The sequence below is a fragment of the Corvus kubaryi genome, unplaced genomic scaffold (assembly GCF_017639235.1).
Source record: "Corvus kubaryi isolate FWS band 111438036 unplaced genomic scaffold, C.kubaryi_AGA036_p1.0 71, whole genome shotgun sequence".
In the NCBI taxonomy this organism is placed as follows: domain Eukaryota; kingdom Metazoa; phylum Chordata; class Aves; order Passeriformes; family Corvidae; genus Corvus; species Corvus kubaryi.
The window spans coordinates 3,240,171-3,259,407 of record NW_024582059.1 but is presented as its reverse complement, the minus strand read 5'-3'; the positions used below and the strand labels follow the sequence as shown (position 1 = coordinate 3,259,407).

At 37.3% G+C, this 19,237-nt stretch overlaps 1 protein-coding gene across 20 annotated transcripts in view; it reads left to right on the top strand.

Annotated features, from left to right (window-relative positions):
* The window catches only part of COL25A1 (collagen type XXV alpha 1 chain), a 304,844-nt gene that overhangs the window by 229,479 nt on the left and 56,128 nt on the right, over positions 1 to 19,237 (top strand). For all 20 annotated transcript variants that reach the window (XM_042050069.1, XM_042050066.1, XM_042050067.1 and 17 more), the window contains 4 exons: positions 1,942 to 1,986; positions 11,351 to 11,404; positions 12,957 to 12,983; positions 15,324 to 15,368. In XM_042050069.1, coding sequence (XP_041906003.1) covers positions 1,942 to 1,986; positions 11,351 to 11,404; positions 12,957 to 12,983; positions 15,324 to 15,368 — 171 coding nt within the window. The remainder of the gene's footprint in view (positions 1 to 1,941; positions 1,987 to 11,350; positions 11,405 to 12,956; positions 12,984 to 15,323; positions 15,369 to 19,237) is intronic.

Below are 19,237 nucleotides of genomic sequence, written 5' to 3'. Positions count from 1 at the left end.
TGACTGCCTCAGTTTGATTGAGTGAGTTTAGGATTTATGGAATTACGCCGTTAAAACAGTCCTCAGAATATCAGCAATAACAGCTAGTTAGTGATACTTTTCCAGCATCTGACCCACATACCACCAAGGCGAGTAATTTTATAGCTGATTTCAAAAGATTGAAAGCTTGTATGAAAGATATTTAATAAAACAGCTTTAATTGATATAAAGGAAACAAAAAAGAGGAAGGAACAAGCAGTATTGACGTATGTGAGAAAGATGCCTGTTTTTCTTCTTCTGAGATAATGTTCTTTAGAGTGAAAGTTTGCTTGCATCTGTTAAAATGAAACTTTTAACAAAAGAAAGAAAAACCTGTGATATGTAAAAATATAATCCCAAAGTATACAAATTGATGGAATTTTGGCAGCTGTGAGCTGTACAGAGTTTGCAGACTGAAGGAGAGGACTACCCTTCGTGTTTGGCAGTGTGGGAATGTGGCATTTTAAAGCTGTACTCATGTCTAAGCTGCCATTATAAAGCTATACCCTAAGACAAGGATATTTTGCATGTACAGCATTAGCAAAACCCATGTGCCTTAAACTTTCAAATATCTGATAAACATTTACTTATCACGGTAGAATCAGCTTCATTTTACACTTTTTAACATCCTGTGTTTTGTAAGAAAAATAATCAGTTGTCACTGAGAGGAGAAGTTGTTACATTTAGGATAGTTGATTGAGGCTGATGGTTTAGTGCCCTCCTGAGCTTTATGTTCTAGTTTTCTGGAAAAATGATACAGAGATGTGAGAATGTTCACTCAGGCCCTTTTGCAGTGGCTAAAAGCCATGACCATGCATCCAGCAAGAAGAGACAACAAGGATGCCAAAGTGGAAGCTTTGGGAGAAAGGGGAGAGCATTGTGGGTCATGGAGATATGCTGGGATGCAGTGTATTATTTCTTACTGATTCAAAGCTCTGTTACTAGCTCTTGGAGGGTTTTTGAGACCCTCATGAGTTGCTTCCTTTTCCTGTTTCACAGGATTTCCCAACTCTATTCATTGACAAACATGTGCATCCATTTTGGATGCATTTCCTTTGGATGTTGGTGATTTTTGACTAAACCAATTTTAAAGACACCTCTAAGCGAGATGGGGGGGAAATGCCATGCACCAATTCTTTCAGTTCCCTTGCTGAGCAGCACCATCTTTATAAGATAAGAGGAGAATGCTGTGTAAGCAGACACAGCTTTTGTGCTTTCCTCATTCATCATGTTTTCACTGAACTTCCATAGCAAGTTGCACAAGGGCCTTCAAAAAAATTGTCCATCACATACAAACTTACAGTATGAGACCTTTGTAAACAAGATCCCTTCAATGTTATATAAATCAATGTTAATATTTTGTTTTCTTTCTTTGCCCCTTGTGTTTAGCCTGTAGTGACTTCTTAATTTTGATTATGCTAATATTGGTGCACTGTAAAAGTGTATCTGTAATTTGTACTGTCAGACTGAATCACTGCAGACTATCTCTTAAAAGCCTTTAGATGGATTGGTGCTACAAGTTATTGGGCTTGAATGATCCCTCCAGAAGCATTAATAGTTTTGTTCAGGTGCTATATTCAATTGCATAGGATCAGTCTCAAAATTTATTGAGAGCATTAAATGGAACAGCATTTTAATTCTTACATTTCTTGTGAAGCTTCCACAACATTACAAAACATGAGCTTGAAGCTTGTTCCTGGAAAAGGCCATACTGTCATTAAAATGTACAACATGAGAATATGTCTAATTAGTATAGAATCTCAAATGGAAGGAGAGCTCAGCTTGGATGAAAATGAGTTTTTGAAAAATTTACTGCAGCTACAATAAGCAAGCATTCACCATTATTTCTAAATACTGTATTATGAAATGAAAGGTTTCATGACCTGTTTAATTTGCTAAACACTGGCGTCTGTTTCCCTCCAGGGTTCTGTCGGAGTGCCTGGTGTTCCAGGGAGAGATGGACAAGTGGTGAGTTCCCTGACTTTGTCAGCACTGCCATTATTTATGTAGTGGATTAAAGCAATTTTGGGCTTGTTCACATGAGCAAAACGCAACTTTATATCCAGAGCTGTGGTTTCAAACTGGCTTCGTGGAAAGAACATATTATGTGCTTTGTGCTCAGAAGTAATTTTTTTCTAGTTTTACCTGAACAGGCAGAAAATGTAATTAATTAAGCTGAAAGTCTGGTGTTCAGATTTGATGATGACTGATAGCTTGTAGAAGGAGATGCATATTAATAATGTGTTGCTTTAGTCAGCATATTTACAAACAAAGGGTTTTTCACTTTTTGTTAATTTGGTCCCATGATGCAAACACTTATGTTGATATCGGATATTGATACAGTGCCCAATACATTGTTAATACAACCAATAAATAGAGAAATAAAATGAGATGGAAACACAGCTGGAGAATAATGTGAAACTGAATTTTGAGGATGAAAACACAGAGAAATAAATCAAACAGAAGTATTTTTGAACACAACTAGGAGGAAATGCTAATTTAGGCAAGTCACTGTCATCTCTTAGTAAAGTCATAGTTCAGAACAGCCCTCCATAAGGAGAGGTCACAATAAAGCAGCAGGGCTGTGTTACAGCATTGCTAAGGTTGCTTGGCAAATCTGGGTGATGAAGTTTAAATAGTATACCTCTTTGATTGTACAGAGTATTATCCATCTGTTGTTCTCACAAGCCCTAACATTCCTAGTGAACTTCAAAAGCACTGGCAAGGGATGCCAAAAGGAAAATGTATGATATATATGTTCACCAGGTTCAAGCAGCAACAGATGGTAGTGTATAAGGGTTGTTTTAGACAATCCTCTCTTGCTTCTGCTTCCCTCACCAAGAGGCCTAGGAATAAAAGTGTTAAGATGTTTCAAATAATTTGCTTTTAATTCTTCTCCCCTAAAAAAAAAAATAAAAAGAGGAGGATGTGTTGTTTCTGATAGCATAATACATAGTATTAGACCTGTGTTTTGAGAGTGGTTGTAAGAAATTATGTAATAATCATTTATTTCACTATAGTGATATTTATTTCACTACAGTGATAGTGATAGGAATTTATTTATAAATTATTCAGAGTATTACAACTAATGTGGAACAACAAAATAACAAATATTTAGAATTTTTATATGTATATGTATCTCATACCAGAATTTATAAGAAAATATACGAAACAAATGTGTGTTAAGTCCTCATATTTTATAGCTGCATTCAGATGCAACATGAATGGCAGACAGTGCTTACCAACTCAGATGCTGTTACTGTACATAATTCAAGTAATTTTTGTGGTCTCACTATGGCTGAAGTTCGAGTGAAAATATGCTTTGTAGCATATCTGGGTATGTATTAATGTGTAAGAAGACTGGATAGGGTGAAGTTGCAAACCACATTGAATAGAACAGAACTGATGATTCATATTTTATTCAGGAACTTTATTTCTAATAATAATCATACAAACTCCAGCCAGAAATATTCACTCAGATGAGCACAAAAAATTGCTAATAATGAAATGTGTCAAATGTGTGATTAATGTGTCATTTTAAGAGACAACGAATTTTTTTCAGCTCTATGGCAAGGTTGTTGCGTGTTTATTTTTAGGAGACCACATAGACCTGCAGTGATGTTTTAAGGGGCATAAAAGAAATATGCAATTGAACATTATGGGAAGATACAAACACATATTTAAATGCTGATTATTAATTTTATATTGTGCTTTAAAAGAAAATGCCAAAAATTTTCAATTTATGGGTGTCTGTTTATTTGATTTACTTCAACATTCGTAACATCTATAATGTCAAAGACATTTTTAAATTATTACCACTTTATTAAAAATGTCAGTGTGTTTTTAATGTAGCTGGACTGCTTTACTTTTGACCTTCAAGAAGAAAACTAAATTGCTAAAGTAAAACATAAGTACCGGGACAAAAGCAACACAGATAAAATGAATTGCTGTTGCATTCTTTAGTTTGATTTCCCAACTGTTGGTCAATACTGACTAGAAAGCACTTCCTTATTTGCAGAAAATATATTATTTTCATATAAGATGAGGCCATTGAAAGTTGAATGTTGCTATCTCTTTAAACAAATAGATAAAAAAATTCCATTAGCTTGGAAACAGTGGTAGAAATGAAGTTTAAACTGAAGGAGAGTTTGTCTAAAATTAGGAAGTATAATGCAGCCTAGGACTCCCATGTTAATATTTTGCTACCAGAAGATCAGTTCTTCCAATTTCTATGAAGAAACAGATTCTCAGTGCAGTGTGATGCAGAAGATATTGTTGAATGAGGACCAGAGTGGTGATTTTAAGAGTTGGGCTGTACTATGAGCCAGCTGCTGTCACTCCTGGCTTTACTCATACAGATTCATGTTGATTTGCAGAAGAGTTGGATTCAGCTTGCATGTGTGATGCGAGTCACCCCCTTTTTAGAAGTTACGTAGTTAAAAGACTTTACAAAAGCCTTACTGTCTTGGTTGCCTTTTAGTCAGTGAGCTCGCTCTGTCAAACAGCAGCATGTGCAGTGCACTAAGTTCCAAGTTAATATTTTTCTTAGTTTAAAAGTCAGTGAGTGTTAAGCACATGCTTAAAATTAAGAGTATGAATGCTTTTCTCATCTGGACAATGAAGTATTTTTCAGCCAATGTATGTCAGCAGTGAATTAGCTTTGCTCTCTCCTTAAGCAGTTGAACAAAAGACTTAGGTCATCTCCATCTTCTACGTGTCTCTGTAATTTTCCTTTTTCTTTCCTTTCACCTCTTCTTTAATTGAAATAGTGGGCTATGGGAGATGATTGACAAGTCTGACCAATAGGTCTGGGAATGAGATCATAAATTCTGAGTGCACTTTGAACAGTTTTCTAATCCCTTAACATATGAACCATTTCTCTTAGACAATCTCTAGATATTAGAGTAAGTGTAATTTTACACAACCCACATGTTTTTGCAGGGCTGTTAACTAATAGATTTTTCTTGTATTCAGAGTAGCAAAATCACTGCCATAAAACCTTCACACATTTTTTTTTTTAGGCCAAACCCAGTGAAACATTACAGGTAGTCTTGCAAGGACATTTACAATCTTCATTTGTTCATTTGAGAAACTACAGCAGGTTTATCTTGAGAACAGTACTGCAAAGGAGCTGCTTAATACTACCTGCAGCTGGAGAGAGTGTTGTTCCTGGGATGGACCAAAACCTGCTGAGATAACAAGGAGAGCCTTTCTGAGTGCTCCTTTTCCTTTGCAGACTGTTGTGCAAGCCACAGATTGCTTTCTATCACAATGCAATGGCCAATAAACTTCCCTTTCTCCATCCCTGGCAGAAAGTCCTCAGGCACTCAAAAAGTACAAAAAAGCATTGGTTCTTCATGGAGATGTGAGGTTGCAGTGATCTAAGGATATCACACCCCTACATTAATCATGTTGAAATGGCCACAAAAGGCTTCTTGGAAAGTTCAACTCTGCAAGTATAGAATTTTGGTATTTGTGAAGTGGCACTGATTTGATAAGGACTCTCATTGGCTGCAGCAGAGACACAAGGAGAAAAGCAGAGATTCCTTAAATCAAGATGGTATTTGGCCTGAAGGAGCCCAGTTTCTGGAGTCTGTGCAGCTCTCTTTGTTATAAATAAGTTGGTCTGGAGTGCATAAACCCCTCACTCTACACTTCCATAAATGGCTTTTTCTTATGTAGTACTTGATATTTTGGTGGGTTTTTTCATAAGGGTGTATTGAAAACAGAATGAGTGGTCAGGATAGATCCCTTCATTTCAAGTTCTTTTGATAGATTGACAGTAGCAATTTGATAAACCTCAGAAGAATTTTCCTTCTTATCAGTAGATTCAGCATCTGGGTATGCATATTTGTTACTGCTTTCTTCATGCTTCTTTTTATTCTAATTTATATGTATTTCCTTATTACTGTGTGCAGTGCTGTGTAGGAACACATTTTGAAGGTAGCAATGTCAAATTTCTTCAGAGAAATGAGGAAGGGTGTGCATGTACTAACATTTTTTCAGATAAAGGAAGGAAACACCATAAATGCAGTTCACAAATTCTCAGACAGGTTTGCAGGCCAGCTGAGTCTTGTTGAAGAGCCTTTCCACTTAATTTCAGTTGGTGAGTGGGCCAGGAGAGATTTCCAGTCCTTAAACAAACAATTTTAAGTTACTTTTGAGGGGCGCAAAAAACAAGTTGAAAGGAGGTAATTCAACACTGGTTTGAAATGGAAATCACAGTAACATTTCTAAAAAACCACTTTTTTACCCTCTGTCCTCTTCTATGTATTTTAGAGTAAAATTAGACTGGATTAGGTTTGGGGCCTCTTGCATTTCCTTATCCTTAAATTGATTATATTCTAGTGACTGAAAAATATAGCAATACTGGCAGCCTTTCTTTCAGGGTGAGGTGGATATCCACCAGCTGGTGTAGACAGAGTTATGCATCTCACCAAAACAAAACCTATTTCAGACCAGCAGCCTCTAGGGTGTTTTTCTGTTACAAACAAGAAAAGCTGGGGCCTCCAGCCATGTTATTTTTAGCTGATTAATTCTGGATATGAAGGTATATGCCTCAAGGGCACAAAGCACTCCAGTAAGGAGAAGCATGCTTTCAACTGCCTCGACTCTTTGATATGGACTCCAGTGGGTAATACATTTTCAGACCTGTTCTGAAGTAGATTTTATGAGTTCGTCTTGACAGATTTTTCTCATGTTACCAGCAGAGCCCAAGCAATGCTCTATACATTTGAATACTCACCAAATTCAGATTCACTTCAGTGTAAGCATTAAAATTGCCCCAATCATGAGAGTATCTGAGGAAACTACTACAACTATTTATTAAGCAGGGTGCTGTAGGTTGTTCTCTGCCCAGATACAGGAAAGACGGAGTTATTCTGTCAATGTTAATTCAGTTATACAGTTAATATAGGCTCAAGAGTGTTAGGACTTGAATGAAGGTGTTCTGGTGTGTGTCCAAAGGAATATCCTTCGGGTTTTGATTCAAATTATCTGAAACTCCTGAACTGAACGGCTGGTTTGGGTATTATTCTTGACATGTTAGCATTTTGTTTGCCTTGATCATTTATACCAGTTGGAAAAAAAAGCCAAAGACTTTTGAGACTCAGAGCATTTTGTTGAAGCCATTTCTAGAAATTATCAGAGGGTTTTGAATAGCTAAAGGTGATGCCCTTTGTAACTCATTCAGTCATGCCTCAACACTGCAGCTTGCTGATGGAACAGCCTTCTTTCTAATTCACTGCAGCAGTGACAGTAACTTAGTTTGTTAGAGTGCTGCTATTTTTGAGGAGCCAAAGTGCTTGTCCTCCTGTAAGGGTGTTTGGGGTTAACACATGGAGCTGTCAGTGGCAGCTCCCCATCCACAGGTTTGCTCCTGAAACATGGTAAAGACTTTCCTGTTATTGACAGTAAACAAACATTACAACATACCTCTTTGCAAGTGAACTGTCAATATTCCACTGATGGGGGCTCTGCAATTCCTCTATAGCACGTAAACAACAGCAAAACAATCCCACTGTGTCTGCAGCATACTTCTGTGTGGGCTGTCATCAAATAAACTACTGGAACATTTACACGCCTGCTGAGTTAAGCGGATTGATTTTGCGTAGGTGAATGAAGACTAGAACATTTGCTGGAAATTTTTATTTCCACCATTTTGAGATCATTTGTGAATTCAGCAAACTCTATCTGAAAAAAATTGGATTCTGGTGGTGAATAGCTGGACACTTCGGTGTCTGTAAGGGTTCTAGTGGCAGTGTTTTTTTCTGCAGCAGACCAGAGGCTAGAGAATTACCTTCTAGTGCTGCATAGTTTTTACATGAAATTTGGGAAAAGGAAGCTTTTCTAGCATTTTCCAATAGTTTATTGTCTATTTGTGTATTGGGTCATGTAATGACAACAGAAAGTTTTGGAACATGATTGCCATCACTCTGTTACTGAGTGATAATTTCTCAGGAGTTCCTGGATGGAGAAAGGCAAGCTGAGGGCTAAAGTTAGATGTACTATAGAAGAAATTATTCTTTAAATGGGAAGAAACACAGTTGAGGCCACTCTTGAAGTACTGTGTCCAGTTGTGGGCTCCTCAGTGCAAGAGAAACATGGACATACCGGGTAGAATCCAATGAAGGCCCTCAGGGATGATCTCCAGAGGGAGATCTAACTTCAGACATTCTGTGATTCTATGAAAGAAAAAATAAATAAAAATATGCTGCCTTGATTTCAAAGCTAGCAGATGTGCAGAAGAGAACTGTTTCTGCAACCTAACACCTTTGCTGTCAATGCTATTGAAGAGAGACTACAACAGCAGTCAGGAAAGACATTACCCATGGCCTGGTGAATGTAAAAAACATGTGACACTGAGGATTTAGCTTTATAGCTTCTTTCATTCTATCAGGTTGAAAAGCAGTCTGATTTAAGTTATTGTGTCAATTGATGTCATTGAATGTCTGGTGTTCCCTTGCATGCATCACTCCGTGAATAGCAGTGTCATTGTCTTCAGCCTCCTAAAGGTCAGCTGGGCTTTTTGTTCATCTCCAAAGCACTAACCTGTGGGGCTGAAGCGTACTCCTACAGCATTCTACACTCCACTTTACTCATACAGCGTTTTGCACTCTGGTTTTAATACATGCCTTTAGAGATAAATAACTAAAAGTAACTAAATGGAAGGAAAATAATTAACTATACTTCCTAACAGAAATATTTTAAATTATTTTCATGCCAGGAATCAAAATGATCTTTTGGGACCAACATGGCTAAAATGATACAGTGTTTTAGTGCGTAGCAAGGAAGGAGCTATCAAGAGCTATCAATCTACTCATCTTCAAAAGTGAACTGCTCTTTGCTTCATAACTACTTCTATTTTTGTGTTGTGATTTGGTTTTCTTGTTTGTTTGGGGGGTTTATGTTAAGGCTTACTGGAATTGTAAAAACATCTGCCCATAAAGCCAGACTGCCATGCAGTTACAAAGGGAGACTGCCTGGCACAAAGCTTGTTTAGCTGTGCACTGGGAATGTTCATCAGGGCTAGGGCATAGAACAGCTTATGGGCTGTACATTTTCACTTCGCCTTATTACTCCCTGATTCCTCGTACCGACAAGAAAATAGAGATCTGACATAGGGAAAGGAATATTTTCCCTGTTCTTCTGAACATTAGAAACAGAATGATAATCACTTCAAAAACATAAAGGCACAAGGTCATTTCTGTGTTATTCTTCTAGGTTTGCCTTCAATCTTTCCCATTCTCAGAGCTAGTTTCTGCGCTTCAAATGTCTCTGCCTAGTATTTTCAGTATTATAAGTGTAGTGCTGTGCATAGAAGAGTTGCATGTAGGTCAGAAATGAGATTGCTGGTATGAATGGGGATTTACTATGGTGGCAAACTGAGATATTCACTTTTTCGTGAAGAAAATAATTTTTTTGTTCTGTTTTTGCAGCCTCCTTTTTGTCACAATCGTAGCCCTCTGCATTCATAGCACTGATACATAAACCTGGGAGGAAAGTGCAAGCTTGGAACTTCAACCCTTTGATTAGAGATTTAAGCCCCTGAAAGCACAAGCCGACAGCAGCTGTTCAAAAATGAAGGGAACAGAAACAAGCTTGTTTGGGCTGTGAGGATGAGGAGAAACAAGTGTATATTCATGGGTCCCTTCTGCTTCATTTTGTCAACTGGCAGTTTTCTTCAGGAGCATTTTAGGTCAATCCTTTAGGACACTCACACCTAATCTCCAACAGCTTCAAATCCTGACCACTCATATATTGAATGCCTGTGCCACTTTATCAGCCTCACAGCTACTGTAGTACAAAGGGGTCTTGAGAAAAGGCTGACACAAGTGACTATTTAATTCCCTGAGGGCTTAATGGTACCTAACATTTTTTTCTCTGGCTTGGAAAGTGCCTCACTAGAGTTTTGCTAGAACTTTAGCTTTGTTTTTTGGAATAGTCCAACTCTCAATGAAATTAAAATGTAATTAATGATTCCTTTACCTAATTTAGAAATACGATGGAACTTGTTTTCATGGAGAATCAGAGTTAATTTATCTATGATTAAATCTGCCTGCGGAAGTAAGAGAGAAATTCTTTCTTAATAGAAGGCTTTTATGGAGGACTAGAAAATATATCTTGTGTTTGGAAAAGCCTTTATCTTAATGCCTCTGTAACTTTGAGTAGAGGATAGGTTCACGTGTACTAAGTTTGAACACTGTGTGAAAATTGCTCACTAAGTTTCTGATATAAATTGCTGTTTTAAATGCGATGGGTATGTTAGCTAGTGGATTTTTATACACTTACATAGCAAAGGACTTTTAGAAGGACCTTGCTGCAGACTTTTTAAAATCTTTTTTTTGGCTGTTATTTCAATGTGCTTACCCATGTCAGAAATGTGATGCAGTTCTCTGTGTGAGGGTTATAAAAGGTATTTCTTGTGAAGCTGAGACATACACTCGCAGAAGCATTTACATACTTAGCCATATGCTCTAGTTGTTTTACAGTAAAAAAAACCATTGCATTATCATTTTATCTAAAATGAATACCAGTGGTTCTCCCATAAATATGGGATATAAACACTAAGAAATATCTTTTAGAGTTTTGTTTGTTTTGACTTGGGTTTTTTCCTTGTTTGTTTCTTTCCATTATTTTTAAATTCAGAGGAGGGAAAGAAGATTGAAAATAAGCGTTACTTGCTAATTGACTTATGAAAAGAATTTATGACTCCTGGAAGAATAATATACTACCCATTAAACATACCCAAAATTTGGAACATTGATGTAATACTGACAGTTTAAAAATCTTCTAAAACCACTTTTCAGCCACTGGTATAAGAGTATAAAAAATGGACAAGCAAAGTATATTTTTAAAATTGAAAAGCTCTCTGTTCTTCCAAATTCTTCCATTTCTGAAACAAGCCCTTCTCATTTTATTTCGTTATATGCCTTCTGTCTGAGACCAGAAGCACAAATGTCAAAATAAATTAAGATAAGTCTTTCTTGCAGCATTTCTAAGTTGTAGAGAAGAGGAAAGCATTGGCAGTCTTGCTGGGAAGACTGTGCTTTTAAGGTTAATTGGACAGATTTTAAGAATCAGGAGTCACAGGTCTCCTTTCAGTTTAGTTTGACATCTGTGTGCTTTCATCTCCTTCAGAAGAATAATTTCTTATCTTAATATGGGTTAATCCACGCTAACTGATGAAATAAGGCATTTTAGTGCCCAGCTGTGGGGTACATGTTTGCAGAGTCTTTTTAAATTTTGTTTATCATTACTTACCCAATACGAGAAAACACATATATTTCATCATGTCTTTCTTAACTTCATCTTTTGTTTTCTTTGCCTTTAGGGTGAACCTGGTTTGCCTGGCATAGCAGGAGAGAAGGGAGAAGCAGGGCTCAAGGTCAGTATTGAAAATGGATTAAAAACAGAAGCACTGAGTGTGTGAGTGCATATGTAGATGACAGTCAGGCTTTCCAACTCGGCTTTATATTCTGACTGGCTTTTAATGATCTGCTCACTCCAGTGATCAGTGCTGTAAGAGGCTTTACACATCTCCCCATAAAGAAGCATATTCTTCTGCTGTGCATGTATAATTCCAGTCAGTGGCACTGACGCATAGACATCCACTCCCAGCTGAATGCAATATGCCTGCAAGTATTTGGGAATTTGGGGACCTTTTCAGAAAGGCTTTGTTTATGCCCCTTACAATGTGTTTCAGGGTTCTTTTCAAGAACTGCTGTGGTCAGTTCTTTGACAAATGTCAGGGTGAAGTCTTGAGGGCTGATCCTGCTATTATAGAAGTTAGCAACAAGCCTCATTAGGAGCATGTCTCGGCCTGTATTTGTTACATCAGACTGACTCTTTGCACTTACTTTATTGTCATATAATTTGTTCTGCTGTTCTAATATTGAACAAGTGAAATAGAACATAAAGCTTATGATAACTTCGTTTAAAAGAAAACTCAACATGTCCAAGATGATGGGATCTGTGGGCCTCTTGGAAGGGGTAATGCTAAATTCTAATCCCATCAGCTGCAAGGGAGCGTGTCTGGTGCACATGTGCTCCTCAGCTGATTCTGTGCATCATGCTACAGCTGACAGACAAGCAAGGCAGCCTCTTTGCATTTACTGACTGGCTGCTTGTCCATCAGGAATGAAAACAAACCATTTGGGAGCATGACCTTTTCTTCCTTTGTATACAGAAGAAGCCAAATTATGGCAGTTGATGCTTAATTCGTATTCACAGCTGTAGTCCCTGAGTTGCCTGGTGACTGCCAGCCATCAGAAGGGGCAAAGATGAGCCAGAGTACAGCTCTGAGCCAGAAATGCAGAGATGAGTTGTCAAGGTCAGACTGGTGTGCAAAAGTGCTTTGGCAGTTTCTCAAGCATGTTTTAATTTTGAAAAAAATAATGGCTATGAGCCATCTTTCTGTTACAGAGATTGTTACAGAGAATGTAAGGAGCACTGAAGGCTCTTTGCTCTGAAACAGTTATGAATTAGTTCAGGACACTTCAGGCATTTTCTCTCTCTTGAGGAACCTTCTGAGCCATTGACAGAATCATGAGACTTTCCCTTCACATTCAGACTTTGTGTTTTTCCTTTGTTTGTTCCCAAAACAAGGAGAACCACATGTAGGATTCACCTAGGTCCCTGCAGGCTATTTCTCAAAGACATACGCCTGTTTGTCAGTGTCTATGACAAAATAGGGAGAGAGGTCTTCGCATGCAAACTACTGAAGCTTTAAAAAAGTATATGTTGCAGTTGTATTATCCATTGAAATCTATTACATTTAAATATTTTTTTGTTCATTGGGGATTTTCTTGTTGGATTGTATCATCTGAGACATTGTCGTCAGTAGTGACATAATTATTAGTAATGGTAGTAATACTAACACTTTGATTTTTGCCTGAGTTAGTAACTTATGACTTCTTTGCTCCAATCATTTTCCTCAGGGTGACCCTGGAGAAAGAGGAGAAAAGGTGAGACATTTCACTTCCTTTGTTGTGGTTCTGTTTTGGATAACTTGCTTGGAAAGTCGCCAGTGCACTGATTCCAAGTTTAAAAATAAAAAACCACAGCTACTCCCTAGAACTTGAGCAGCATTGTGCAGCCTTTCTGAGAGTCAGATAATACTAATGGAAGTTACTGATCTGTGATTACTGCAGTGGGATTAGTCACAGAGTGCAGTGATCGTGTGTTAAAGGCTGCACAGCTGAGCAATCAGGCAACTAATCCTAACTGTGGCGAGTCTCAGGAAGTGATGAGCCTGTCTGAATAAATTAGAGATCCACACATTTCTCATAACTTTGTTTTGATGCTCTGGCACTTGTGTGGAATAAAACAATTAGGTAACAAATGATAACTACACTCTAAGTGATACCTGGATAACCAGTTCTCAACATACTAAAAGTGGAATGCTCCATTTGTGTTTGGGTCAGTTTAAGTAAGAGCAAGGGAGTCTGCCCCGATGCCCTCAAGCAATGCTGTCTGGAGAGGCACCAGCAGCACAAGTGGCATGCTGATGGTGCTCTTACTTGCAGTGAGTTAGCAAGAAATTGCTTCTCTGATGTCCAGTCACACCAAGACAAGTCAAGGTGGTGGGATAAAACTCTATGCTGCAGGAGAGTATAATTCTGCTCTTCCAGGCATAGTGGCTGGTAGGAGCACAATGAGTTTAGAGTCAAGCTTCTGCGCCTGCACACAGGGGCAGTTTGAGAAATTACATAAGCCTTATTCTGAGTAGGAATCTGTGCACAGCCTCATCTTCTGCAAGTATGCTGAGCTTACTTGTAAAAAGCAAGTTGCTTGTACTGAGGTGCCATTTGCTCTTGAGAAGTGTTTAGCTGTGTCTTTGCAGCTACAACTGAATTTCACTTCCAGATCCATGTAAATCTGTGTAATAGCAGCTGGAAGTATGCTTTGCCAAGGCAATTCATTTCACATTTTCAAAAGCACACCATAAAAATATTCCAGGGAAATCTTGGAAGTCTGTACCCCACATGTAGAAGTATGTAATCATGAAATATGCATCGTGAAATAATTTCTTCTGTTAAAATAATATTTTTAAAGGGCTTCAGTACTTTGTTTGTTTTCATACATGAAAGGAATAACAGTGAATTTTAACATGTACTGAACTTTTGTTACTTAAAACCATTCTATTTTTCCATAATTATCCTTTGTCTTTTTCTGAAAAGTGTAGTTACAAATCCCCTCAATATGCTTTATCATGTCAAATGAACTTGGCATGACATTCCTGTTACTCTTCTGTGTTTCATCTATGTTTCCTTAATTGAAGTGGTGCTAGATTGTTAGCTAGTTCCCATTGTATCAGTGACTGTGATGTATAAATTGCTCTCTAAGTCCTCTCTGAATGGAATTTCACATTAAAGTTTTCAGAACAATATGACAGATACTGAATAATGTTATTTGAATAGTACTACTGGTTATCTGACCAAGACCAGGACTATTTTTTTAGTCTACTTAGGCTCTATTTTTATCAATATTTTTGGCATTTTAAATACTTCTTGCACTTTATGTGAACCTGAAGTCCCACAGAAATTTTTAGCCTATATTCTTAACATATAACAAAGACTATTTGGTGTAGTCTGGACTTCTTATGTAGTTACATGACTATGGGTGGAAATTAGGTCTTTTTATAGATAAATATTGTGAAATTTTTATTTAAAAATTTTGGACACTTTTTGAGTAGAAAATACCTACTCAGCCATGAAAAGGTGTTATCCAAACATCACTTTTTAAACAATAAAGAGTGCATAGAATTTGTGTAGAGAGAAAGTCATTTGGTAGCTCCTTGGAGGAGTGACATTTAGTGAATTTTTTTTAGTTTGTGAATCATTCATGGAGGACTTCAGACTCAGAGAGTAGATGCTATAAATGACTTGAGAATCCTAATAAAAAGTACTGGAATTGTGTAACTGTCATCTGAGTTTTATTAGATGCATCTAGGTGAATGTTTCTGCATTGGGAAGAAAAATGTAGTGGTAATTTAAAGTGTTGAATCATCATGAAATCATTAAATCGTTCCTTCCTTGCTGAGCTGCAGTGAACTGGGAAAGTTGGTAGATTATACCAACAGGTATTTTGATACTTTGTGGTGGGGCTTTTTTTCAGATCTGTGAAAGGGGTCGCAGTTATAGTGAAGTCTGTATAAGACATCGCCGCTTCCTGGCCATGTCACAGAGAGATTGACTATCTGAATAACAAAATCAACTAGCTAATCATGTTGGAATGCTGACTCTTCTCTGCATACTGTGTGCTTACATAAAATCATTAAAATATAACATGTATTTTAATTATAGGGGGATGCTGGCGAGAATGGACTGAAGGGTGACACAGGAGAAAAGGTACACTGCTTCTTAGTTGAGAAGAAAATGTGTGCCTTAGGTGTGTTTATAGTATAACCAACTAATGAAAATAAGAATTTGTTCAAAAGAAAAATGCATTTTGAGCTGGGGGTTTTTTAAAGGTGCGTGATTTAGTTGAGTTCATTTTTATGAGCAGCAGAAAAATTTTCACTATTCTGTGCAACTAAGCATAAGATTTCTGACTTCATACAGCAGAAACTCTAGTACAGAATACATCATCGTGTTTCTAGCTAGCACTCCTCTTTGCTGAAATTTTCATCATACAAAGCTTTGGCCACAACCCACCAGCTGGAACTGCTCTGTTGAATTTTAGCCACGTTTTCTGATACACCCTTTAACTTTTCCCCTTCTGTGTTTCCATCAAAGAGAGGGACCAAACCAATATGGGACAAAAATTATGGTATCATGATAGGCAATTTCCCTCCAAAATTGGCAGCTGGAAAATCAAGAGTTGACGATAACCACACTTCAAATCTTCATTCTACATGACATCAACAATAACCTCACTTTATACCTTCTTAGTTCATTGTTGCAAGGTACCAAGATATTGCAGAAATCACCAAAAAATAGCTTCTGTCAAAATTTTTATTTTCTTGAGTTTTCTTTTATGTGAGACTCACGCTCAGAAAATTGAACTGGAGTTTTCAATGTGGTTTCCTTACACAAGTCAGTCTTTAGCAATCAGGGTAAAGGCTGTGTTGCACATGAGAAAGGGTCAGACATACTGATCTCTTCTGCCATCACTTTTGAACTCATATATTTCTAAAAAACATTTATTTTAGTGATTACACTTGGGCAGAAGCATAAGCATTTTTTCTTGTACCCCTGCATGTGTAATGCTTAACCAACTTACATCATTTCCGTGCAAGGAGAAATTTATGATGGATTTATCAAGCTGGTAAGGAATGCATGCAAATCCCTCAGGATCTGTCATTTGGGTGCATTTAATCTGTACTTTGAAGAGCACAAATATTTTAAGGCATATTCTAAAATCAGCAATTAAAAATAGACATTAGTTTTAAGAATAGTCAAGTTACTTGATTCTTGGAGTTAATTTAAATAATACTTTATCTGCAGTCATGCTTATTAACCCAGATGAAAATCTTCAGAACCTTATTTACTTACTTACACAATGTATGCTGGTAACATAATCTTGACCACCTCTTATGTGATTTAAGAATATAATCTGCTACAAGTATGAGATTTTTGTTCAGATAGTTCTACAACAAGTAAATGGTAAGTTTTTAATTTCTCTGGTGGCCTAGTGCAACTTCACCTGTTGCTTTTCTACTTCATTAGCTGTGAATGCTGAGCTTGCATCCACTAGAATGCCAATATTGCCCATATCAGTGTGCACATCCCCCTGTTTGGGATCTTTTTTAAGGAAAGAAAAAAGTTCTCTCCTTCTTTCAGTGGGAGATCCTTTCTGGCCAAATATAAAGTTTTAAATACTGCTGTGTGAACTTCCAACAGTTAGGCAGTCAAGTTGGAATCAACTTGGAAGTATAGTTTGTTAGGAGACTTCATATATATATTGCTGTATCTGAAGAAATTTCAAGACACCTGCTGAACTTCATAATGCAGAAGTCTCCCATCTCTTCTAGGCTTCATATGAGTTTCAGAGGTGGGGTGGTGACGTGGGAATATATTCTGTTTGTTTGGAGTGCGCTGCTTTAACCATAACAGGTTAGAATCCTCTGCATTAATTTTTGCCAGATTTTCCAGAGCTGTGACTTGGTTGACTTTCAATATTTTTCTTCTTCTTCCCTGCCTACAAGACAATCTGCCACCCAGGAAAAAAGATACCATTCTTAGAGCAGAGTTACAGCTTAACGTTTCTGATAGGTAGCTTTGCAAACAGCACTTTCTAGAGAGCTTACAAGGGTGGTTTCTGGCAGATAATTTAGGAGTAAGCATTAAACTTGGTGTCATTACTTTACACTTGAGCTGCTTAACAGGGTTTGTGTTCTTTCCTGTTCTTCAGCATAGGGGGAAGTTTTTGCTCTGTGATCATTCTGTATAATTCCGGCATGAAGATGCCCAGCAATTTCTAAGTGGCAGAGGAAATAAGAATGACTGTTTTGGACACGTTTAATTAATTTGTTCATAAAGCAGACTTGACTATTTTTCTATATTTATTTGTATTTCTATCTGTATTGTAAGACTTATAAGGCTCTTTCTAACGACTCTTTCTAAAAGAGCTGCTGAATGTGTTCAGAGATAAGCCCAGTATCCACTCAGTTCTGGGTGTTCAGCCACATACATGTACAGACCCCTCCTGCTCAGTAAACAAGCCATTAATTCTGTGTAAATAAGCAGAGAACATTGCACTAGAGCATAATGCTATACATAGGCTTAGAGGATTTAATCCATCATTCATAAAACTTAAAAACATTTCTTTAAAAGCTTAAATAGTGTTTTGAGATAAATAATAATTTTTTGTTCATATGGTGAGAGAGTGAGATACCACGATGCAGCAGATTCAGATTTGGTATAGGAGCAGGTTCCTGTTTGTGCAAAAAATGTAGCTTTGTTTTCTGAACTGCTGTACCTAGTGACACTCAAAAATAGGGACTTGAGTCCTTGATTCTTGACCTGAGACTTTAGAATGAAAATGTCTTTGTTGAATTCTCCTACTTTGAAGACAGTGTAAATGCCAAACTTGAGTTCTTGCTTCTGTTCTTCCTCTGTAGCCTTGGTCCCTAGAAACTACCAAGTATCTTCCTTCTTTGTACGTTTCCCTGCTAAAGTTGCTTCATTTGCAAACTGTCTTGACTCATCAGTGAATTGAGAACGTACTGTACTGTAATTTTTTCTTTGATGCTCTTTTTTATACTTGCACGAAGGTGGATTATAAATATTTTGTGTCTTATCTTCTCCATATCTATCGTTGCCCTTCGAAATGTTTAACTGGTTAATGTGTCTCACTAGTTGCTTTGACCCTTTGTAGCTATAAAAGGTTCTTGAGGCTTTCAGTTGTACATGCTTGTAAGGGATATTAGCAGTGTCACTCATGCATGTCTATCAAAATGAGGCAGCTCAGGTTTCCATGCATGTATCAACCTCAATATTCTGATTTTTGTGTTTTCTTCACTCAAGAGCAAGCTGCACTAACTGTGTATTCCTGTTCTTCAGAGGCCAGTGAGCGTGTTAACTGGTAGAATTTAATTTTATAAGATAATACCAAAAAGATGCCATAGCCAAACATCTTTCTGTGGCATTCACAGAGACATCAGGAATGGGTGTCCTCTATCTGTATTTTGTACAAAGAATATTAAGCATTTATACCCTGCATATATATCTTCAAAGTGTATTTCAGTACTGGCTTCTATTTTGCCTATGTAAATCACAGGCAGGCTTCTCAGGAGCTTGAAGTTGCTGCCATGTAGCAGCTTGCTACTTTCAGTGAACCATGTACAATTATTTTAAATAATGAACAGTTAAACAATTTTTCAAATAGAAGCACACTAGTCATCTTCAATAGTATATAGTCTGACTAGCAAACTTTTCAGTAGGTTTTTTTTTCTTTTTTCTTTGGCATGTTGTTTAAGAAAAAAAGTGTCCTGTGCATATTACTGCCTATGAAATTCAGTCAACCCAGCAAAATGTAGGCAAATCTTTTTGAATGCTAGATGCCTTCTCAGAACAGAGACCTTTCCTGAATACGTAAATTACCGTAGCTGTCTCATCCTGTAAAGTATAACATTGCATGCTTTAATCTATCAGTTTAAATATGCTGGAGTGTTGAGGAAATAGAGCTATGACCTAGCTCCTGATGGAGATAAACTCATAGGTCACTGGAGTTTTTTTTCAAGGTAAATCTTCATTAGCACAAAAAATTTTGTCAG